Source organism: Microtus pennsylvanicus, chromosome 15 (assembly GCF_037038515.1).
Source record: "Microtus pennsylvanicus isolate mMicPen1 chromosome 15, mMicPen1.hap1, whole genome shotgun sequence".
Classification (NCBI taxonomy): Eukaryota; Metazoa; Chordata; class Mammalia; order Rodentia; family Cricetidae; genus Microtus; species Microtus pennsylvanicus.
Window position 1 is genome coordinate 34,546,363 of NC_134593.1, and position 9,492 is coordinate 34,555,854.

General features: G+C 44.8%; 1 protein-coding gene across 1 annotated transcript in view; it reads right to left on the reverse strand.

Moving 5' to 3' along the window:
* The window catches only part of Cog3 (component of oligomeric golgi complex 3), a 53,260-nt gene extending 52,099 nt beyond the window's left edge, over positions 1-1,161 (reverse strand). Inside the window, exon 1 of the mRNA XM_075950137.1 lies at positions 875-1,161. Coding sequence (XP_075806252.1) covers positions 875-1,048 — 174 coding nt within the window. The 5' untranslated portion in view covers positions 1,049-1,161. The remainder of the gene's footprint in view (positions 1-874) is intronic.
* Positions 1,162-9,492: the final 8,331 nt, after the last annotated feature.

Consider the following 9,492-nt stretch of genomic DNA (forward strand, 5'->3'; position numbering starts at 1 on the left):
TTCCTGCAAGACATCCTGGAGGCGGGCCGGTAAACGCACCTATGAACACCGATTTTTCCGGCACAGCACACAAAGGTGCCGAGACCATTTCTACCTCACACCTCTATACAGTGTGAGGGCAAAAGTGAAGATGCCAAATTCAGTCTGCGTTTGGACAGAATTCCAAATTGAATGGAAAGTAACGCCTCCAGCATCAAAAACAACCACCACTGCTAATAAAATAACCCCAAATCTAAGCATCGAAACAAGAAGAGCCTGTCGATCATCTAAACAGTTCGTAAAAAGTACTCTTACCGTTATTAACTATACAGAATCACACAAACGGTACCATGAACATTGCCCTAGTGGCTAAGATTAAAATGTTGATACTAAAACCCAAAAGTACTACTTAACAACCGAGTCAACTTGCAAAAAGAATTGCTTCTTATTGCTTTGCTATAGGTTAAATAAATCTCATCTCCCATAACCTACACCAAGAGTTCACAGCTTGGTGCGCGATGAATGAAGCTGTCACTCGGGGCCAATTCTGATCCCCTCTAAGTGTCCTTTCGCCCCCTCCCCGGGAACAAGATGACTCCGGACGCAGTAATACAGACTAGCTGGACTCCAGAGCTCAGCGCCTCAGGCTCATGGGAAGCGGGGTTAACCTGACACTGGAAGATCTGGAGCGGGGGGGCAAGCAAGGCTCAGGCCAACCGACCCACGCCTCTGCGGGGAAAGGCGATGCCCTCGCGTGGACGTCCTGGCAGGGCCAGCCTGGGCGGCTGACATCAGGGGACACGCAGGCCCCTCCCGTAGGATCCGCCACGGTGGCTCGGGGGGACAGGCCAGATCCCCGCACGGGGCGGCCGGCCGGGTGCCGCCCTCGCCTCACCTCGGCGGGCACCGGCAGGTTCTCCACCGCCGCCTTCAGCTCCAGCACCGAGTCCGTCTGCCTGTCTGTCAGCGGCGCCACCGAGTCGGGTCTCCAATCCCAGAGAGACAGCTTCTCGCGGGCGTCCCGCTCGGCCGCCGACTCCGGCAGCAGCAGCAGCGCCGCCTCCGCCATCCCCGCCACCCCGGGCCCCTCAGCGGCACAGAACCGGACCCCGACAGGCAGAACCGGGCACTTCCGGGAGGACCGAGGCTACCAGCGCCGCAGCGGCGGCGGGGCGGACCCGAACGCCCTGACCCCGGAAACGCTTCCCCGGCGTGGGGGCGGGACCGAGGCCAGAACAGACGTGGCTTTCGACCGAGTGTAAACATTTCCGGTTGGAATGTACAGGGTAAAAGACTGGCGTGGGCGGAAATTGGTTTGCCCCTACCGGAAGTCGATTCCTCAACATCAATAACTTTATTGTTTTTGTTTTGTGTTGTTGAGGTTTTGTTTTTTGTTTTTTTCTTTTTTTCTTTTTTTGCCAAGTGTGGTAAGTCACCAAACAGATAGGAGAATTGATGAACTTCAAAGATCTGCCGCTTCTTGGCTGTAAGATGGGTAATGGTTGATTTCCATATTGACATAGCAACCAAGAGCACAAATTTTTCGAATATGCAACTTCCCTTCTAGAAAACTAGTTGTGGAGACACAAATTCAAAAACATACACATCAGGCTTCATTAATAGTATCGAACAACGAAAAAAAAAACCCTAAACAGTCAACATTGAAGAACTGGATCAGTAATTGACGATCCAAAGATGAAACTGGGAAAAACCTGCCATTTAAATCCTAATAGACATTTGGACAGGTAAACAAATAATATTATTGGATCAAACCTACATAATTGAATAAATACACTTTATCAATATATAAACTGAGTATATACTAATATAAGCAAAACTGGGCAAATAAATGAAAAAGGGACACTTTCTAAATTACCAAAGAATTTTTTTAAAAAATAGAAAAATTAGGAAAATAGAAAGTCATCATTAGGACATCATAGTAATAATTGTAGCAGTCAAGATAAAAGGGTAGACACTAAGAGGAGCTGACAGACGTTCCAGAAGAAATGGCAATTAGCATAGTTCCAGATAATCTCTCCAAGGTATTTACCAATTAAAAAAAAAAAGAGGAAGTAGGGCATGGTGATACACACCTGAAAGCTCAGTATCTGGAAGACTGAGGCAGGAGGATTGCAACATGTTCAAGGCCAACCTGGGCTAATAGCAAAACCTTGTCTTCAAAAAAGTGGGGGAGAGAGTTGAGGGAATAATGGCTTGCAGTAGCAGGCACCATCTAATTCAGCATCATTTTCATGAAATTCCTGGGTGGATGAATGTCCTTCTGTAACAATCTTGCCAAAAAGTACAAACCTAATTCTTGTTGTGGAATATTACTTTAACTATGTAAAGATGTGTTACATTTGTTTAGGTTGCATTTGTTTAACTACGTAAAGATGTGTTGCTTTGCCTGCCTAAGGCACCTGATTGGTCTAATAAAAAAAAAAACCTGAATGGCCAATAACTAGGCAGTAGAGGGATAGATGGGGCTTGCAGGAAGAGAGAAAAGTATGAGGAGGAATTTAGGCTGGAGAGAAGAGAAAGAGGAGAAAGGACAAGAGAGATGCCCAGGGTTAGTCAGTCAGGAGCTGCCAGCCAGCCAGACACCAAACAGGACATAACAGAATGAGGTAAAGGTAAAAAGCCCCGAAGTAAAACATAGATGATGAGAAACAGGTTAAGTTATTAGAGTAAGTGGGACAAGCATAAGGCCAAGTATTCATAACTAATAAGAAGTCTCCCTGTCATGATTTGGGAGCTGGTTGGTGGCCCAAAAGAAAAAGCCTGGTACAAATTCTAGACCTAGAAAAAAGAACACATCACAGATGGACAGACATCCAACAAAACACTGAGCAGTGCTCTTCAAAGGTGTCAAGATCAGCATTGGAGAGATGGCTCAGGCTAAGAGAGCTCACTGCTCATTAGAAGATTCAAGTCCTCAGCTCCCACACTGTACAGCTCACAGCCACCTGTAACTCCAGTTCCAAGGAGATCCAACCCCCCATTTTATCCTCTCTAGGTGCACATATATACATTGTTGTCAGAGGCAGCTTGTTTGTTTCCGGCTGCTCAGCCCCAAAATAACCACACAGAAAACTGTATTAATTAAATCACTACTTGGCCTATTAGCTCTAGCTTCTTATTGGCTACCTCTTACATCTTAATTTAACCCATTTCTGTTAATCTGTGTATTGCCGTGTGGCTGTGGTTTATCAGCAAGATTCTGGCACATCTGTTCTCAGAGGTGGCTACATGGCATCTCTCTGACTCTGCCCTTCTTTCTCCCAGCATTCAATTTAGTTTTCCCCACCTAGCTAAGTTCTGCTTTGCTATAGGCTAAAGCAGTTTCTTTATTCATTAACCGATAAAAGCAACACATAGAAAGAAGGACCTCCCACATCATTTCCCCTTTTCTGTTTAAATAAAAAGGAAGGTTTTAACTTTAACATTGCAAAATTACATATAACATTGACTATTCGAGATGACTATCTACTAACTATATTTCTTAATTATACATTACATTTTTAAATGAGCTGCATAAACACAATACTTAAGAGCAGAAATATACACAAAACAAAATTAATCTTAAATTTGTATCAATAAACCAAGACCCATACCAATACAAATCTCTACAGCATATCCCCCTTTAAATGTAAACAAACATTTATAAACAATCACTTAGGGAATTTGGGCATAGTTCCCTCCAAACTGCTTCCTGCTTTTTGTTGGGTGAAGTATTTTGGGAGATGTTTGTGGTCCATCAAACCACATTAGTCTGGAAGCAATCCACAGGTTCTCATCTTCTGTGGAAACAAAAGCAGAACCTCTTTTCCAAAGCAACATATTCTTAGACTCAAATTCTAAAGTCAAGATACCTTTATGTTGGTTTAACTTAGTGGTCCATACAGTAAAATGATTCTTATTACATAGTTCCTTAACAGTCAAAAATTCAAAGAAAACACAATGCTGTGGGACATTGGTCTTGTACCTTGTCCCTTATATTATATTGCTTTAATAAAATGTTGATTGGCCTGTAGCCAGGTAGGAAGTATAGGAGGGGCAACCAGGCAGTAAGTCTAGACAGAGCAATGAGAAGAAAATTCTGGGAAGAGGAAAGATGCAGTCTTTAGTCATCACCCAGACACAGAGAAAGCAAAATGGGATACATTGCTGATAAAAGGTACCAAGCCACGTGGCTAGCACAGACAAGAATTATGGGCTAATGTAAGTTATAAGAGTTAATAAGAAGCCTGAGCTAATGGGCCAATCAGTTTATTAATTAATGTAGACCTCTGTATGTTTCTTTTGGGACTAAACGGCTATGGGACCTGGTGGGACAGAAACCTCTGTCAACAACACATGACATACATAAATAAAATTTTGAAGTAAAAAGTAAATCTAAAGAGTTACAAAGTAATAAAAATAAAAGGATGGCTGAGGAGCTATGACATATCAGAGACTAACGCGCCAAGACAGTTCAGTGCAACACAGTGTCTTGGATTGATTCCTGGAACAGAAAAAGGATAACTGTGGTTAAACTAGAGAATAAAATATGGTTCTATTTTAAAAAAATGATTGTAATATAGTTAAGAAAGATGAGATTGCATACAATCCTATTGACCAAAGAAAATACTCCAAAGCATTGGTGGACCAAAGCTGTTACAGCCGTGGAGCGGAAGGGTAAGAACCTGAGGCTTTCTCTATTGTCACAGGCTGTAAGGGAGAGAGCAAATATGTAAAGTCATCGAAACAGTGCATCTTGGCATGTGCCTGCACCAGAGGATCTAAATCCTTGGCCAATGTGTCGTTCCCCTGCTGACAGTTTAATGAGGCCAAATGTGTATAAGAGGCGCTACCATGCAAGTGAGAATTCCACCGTTTGGCGACATCTGCGAGCCACCAGCAGACAGCTGGTCTCCCTGACCTTTACAGCAAATCAAGGGTGTGAGAGCATGCCTCCTCCTAGGTGAGAGGAGGTCCTCGCCCGTCCCCGCCCTTTTACAGAGCAGTGACGCTGTCAGAGATGGTGAAGAAGCACAGTAAGCATTGCCACTCGGTAGCCAGAAGGGTCCCCCTAATTAATGATCTCCACTCCAGTAAAGCCAGATCCTTGACTCTCCAGGAAAAGAATTTCAGGACTACACAGAGTGAATAAGATCGCCACCAAGTCTGATGATGACATAAACTCAATCCCCAGAGCTCACACTGGAAGAGAAGTGACCTCCACGAGTTGTCCTCTGACCTCCCCAGGTATGCTGTGGCACACAAGCTCCTCTCCCACACAACATACACACAAAATGAATGGATGTAAAAAACCTGGCAAATGAAATTATAAAGTGGTTTTCTGGAACACTGTTTGGGTGTACGGATGAGAGTAGTACTCCCACAATTGAAGTCAAGACCTCCACCATTCTGGCCCTAAGCGAGGATGGTTCGCATTTAACATCTTGAGGTGCTGTTAGGAAAATAAACATTCTCTGCAGGCAAGCCTGACTTGATCCATCGTGCTGTGGTCTCTTGATGGCAGGAAACACTAACCAGACCTGAAGATGAAGGGTTCTTCACCCTGCCACATCTAGTCTATGTCATGTGACAAGGATGGATGTCTATATATGTAGTAATAAGGAGCGGCGGCAGGGTTGCGTCCCCAAACACCCCAGCCGCCTGGCTCTGCCCGGCTCGGCTAGCTTATGCCCCGAAATAATTACACAGACACTGTATTCTTTTTATCACTGCTTGGCCCTTAGCTCTGGCCCTTACTGGCTAATTCTCACATATTAATTTAGCCCATTTCTAATCATCTGTGTAGCGCCCCTAGGTGCGCTTACCGGGAAGATTCTCGCCTAAGTCCATCCTGGGTCGGAGCTGGGGCATGGCGTGCGTCTTCCCTGGAGCGGGTAGCATGGCGTCTCTCCTGCGTCTGCTCCGGAGAGCGGAGCTGTGGAGTCTGACCAGGAGCCGGGAGCATGGCGGACGTCTGCTCCCGAGAGGAGAGCTGTGGAGTCTGACCTCACTTCCTCTTCCTCCCAGCCTTCCCTTCTGTTTACTCCACCCACCTAAGGGTGGGCCTATCAAATGGGCCTAGCAGTTTCTTTATTGCTTAACCAAGGAAATCAACAGATTGATATATGACACTCCCCCATCACTTCCCCTTTTTCTGTTTAAACAAAAAAGAAAGGCTTTAACTTTAACATAGTAAAATTACATATAACAAAACAGTTATCAAGTAAAAGTTACATCAGAAACATTTATACATATAACAAAATTGACCTTAAATCTCTATAAATAAAGCAAAATCTATACTAATGCAAATTATTCATATCTATATCATATCCCCCTTTAAATGTAAAAGAACGTTTATAAACCATATTTGGGAACATGGGCGCAGTTTTTCTCTCCAAACTGCTTCCTGCTGAATGGGGGCGTCGTTAATCAGATTATTTAGGGTGTAACCTGTGTGCCAGGTTTATCTCAGTTGGCAGTTGAGCGAAGCAATTTTCTGAAGATGTTCACAGCAACCCTTCAGGAGGACGTGGTCCATCATACCAAATCGGAATAGAAGAAATCCATAAAGTCTCATCCTCTGTGAAAACAAAAGAAGAATCTCTTTTCCAAAGTATCATATCCTTAGATCCAAATTCTGAAATCATACCCTCATGATATCCGTTCTGGTTCCACTTGGCAGCCCATATAATGAAATGTCTCTCTGTACTTAGCTCCTTCACAGTCAAAAATTTTAAAGAAAACACAATGTACATAATCCAGACTCTTTGTGAATTTTTCATTTTTACGCGGCTTAGTTTTACTCTATCACTTTACTTTATTCTGTCTCTTTAAAGACTTTACTTTTACTTTTTTCTTTTTAAACCATTAACTTTATTCTCTATATTCTTTTTCTTCTCTCTCCCAAGCCAACGTACATTCATCCAACAGTGTGACTCATTTGGTGGTCTGAATCTGTCCTATTGTGAATCTGCAATTTTTTACTATCCAGGAGCACTTTTGATTTGCGCCTTTAAATCATTAGGCGCTTAAGAATCTAAGCTGAGACATTCCTAAGTTAACTTTTTGCTTTTTGAGCATATATCTGTAGACCAGGCTGTCTTTGAACTCTCAGAGATCCGCCTGTCTCTGCCTCCCAGGCATTGGGATTAAAGGTGTTTGCTCCTACACCTTGAACTCAGAGATCTGTTCGTCTCTGCCTTCTAGGCACTGGGATTAAAGGCGTGTGCTACCACACCTTGAAGTTTACTTGAGGTTTACTTTAAGAATTTTAACTTTTAGTCTGCATATATTTTTAACACACAGTAAACCATTCAGAAATTTTCTCTGTCTTTGAATCTCTCTTTACTGTATATCTCTCTTTTTCTGACCACAAGAGCCTTTAATTTACCAAGCAATCTCAGTAGGACTAAAGGCGTGGCTTTGCCAGCTAGATCCAGTCCATTCCTTAGCTTTCCAGCCTCGTGGCTGAGGTATTGGCTGCAAGGTCCCTGCCAGCCAGCGAGCTACAACAGACAACACTCAAGTCCTCTCTCTGTAGCCGGCCCTCCTGCCTCAAACAGTCAGAGTTTGCCCTGGCAGGATGGCCCAGAAAGCCGGCATTTTTAAAGAGCGCAGCTTTTTTCCTGCTACGGCTGAAAACCGAAAAGCATGTGTTCAGCTTTTCGTCAACACTGTTTAAGTGTTTTGTGGCAGGACCTCTTAATGAGCTGCAGGGTTTTGCAGGTAAAGCTGAGTCAGGAAGCCTCTTGGGGCTACCAGGTAGGAGCGGCACTCAGCACTTTAATTCTGAGACTAAGCGTGCAGCACAGAAATTCTTTTCATCCAAGTTACATCCAAATCTGACATGCAGAGCACTGCTCAGTCTGAAAACACGTCCCTCCTGTATGGCGGCAGGAATCTGCCATGCTCTTCAGCCTGCCTAAGCCTGATTCTGCCTTCTGCCCAGGAGCAGGCGGGGAGCTCTGAATCATCGTCACGGTCTCAGAGCACTCTCCTTCCGATCCCAAGCGGGAACACAAACATAAAGCCAGAGTTTGCACTGGCGGCACAGCCCCAGGAAGCCACACTTTGAAATGACACAGCGTTTTTTCTGCTGCTGTTGCCGAATCAGGAAATCTCTCTACAGCACGCCACCAACAAACAGCAAAAATCTGTGTTAAACTCTCTCTTCCTTATTTTTAAGCCTTCTCAGGTTTTTTAAGTGGGTTTAGTTAGCCACACGTCTGGGCGTCATTTGTAGTAATAAGGAGCGGCGGCAGGGTTGCGTCCCCAAACACCCCAGCCGCCTGGCTCTGCCCGGCTCGGCTAGCTTATGCCCCGAAATAATTACACAGACACTGTATTCTTTTTATCACTGCTTGGCCCTTAGCTCTGGCCCTTACTGGCTAATTCTCACATATTAATTTAGCCCATTTCTAATCATCTGTGTAGCGCCCCTAGGTGCGCTTACCGGGAAGATTCTCGCCTAAGTCCATCCTGGGTCGGAGCTGGGGCATGGCGTGCGTCTTCCCTGGAGCGGGTAGCATGGCGTCTCTCCTGCGTCTGCTCCGGAGAGCGGAGCTGTGGAGTCTGACCAGGAGCCGGGAGCATGGCGGACGTCTGCTCCCGAGAGGAGAGCTGTGGAGTCTGACCTCACTTCCTCTTCCTCCCAGCCTTCCCTTCTGTTTACTCCACCCACCTAAGGGTGGGCCTATCAAATGGGCCTAGCAGTTTCTTTATTGCTTAACCAAGGAAATCAACAGATTGATATATGACACTCCCCCATCATATATATATATATATATATATATAATTATGCACACTGTACAACACCAAGAGTGAACCCTAACACGATAAGCTATGAGCACAGGTAACACGGGGTACCAGTGCAGGTTCATCAGCTGTAGTAAGTGCACCGCTCTGGTGTGGGATGAGGATGATGCATGGTGGAGGGCAAGTACAGGAACGTGAGTACCTTCACTAGCTTTCCTGACAAACCAAATGCTCTAAGAAATATATCCATTAACAAGCAAAGCTCCCCTCTTTCACCCAGTTCTTAATGAACCATTGTATGTAGCTCAAATGTTAAGAAAATGGACATCTGCAAAATCCTTTCAAGCAACCAAAAAGCTGACCAACCAAATCTATACTTAGTTTTGTTGTTTTCTGTGAAACAAGTGTCCCTGTCTGGCCCAGCCAACCAAGCTCCTGTTTCTAGCAGCACCTAGCACTGGATGCAGGACCAGCGGATTGTGACTGGTGTTGCGAATGTTGAGCCCACCTTACCAAGCCAGCCTCGCAACCAAGTTCACTCCCCTCTGCTAACCTACAGAGTTCTTCACAAAATGATGCAGGGGGGGGGGGGGCATCACACAAATACAAGTTTAAGTTGATCTGATAACTTTTCCATGCAGAGAGAAGTACCCATGGCTGCTTTCACAAACACAGCTCCTCCCCCAGCCTTCTGGACCCTCTGCAGCTTGTCTTTGTCTAAAGGTGTCTATGTTTCTGAAATAACCATGAGCCATCGTA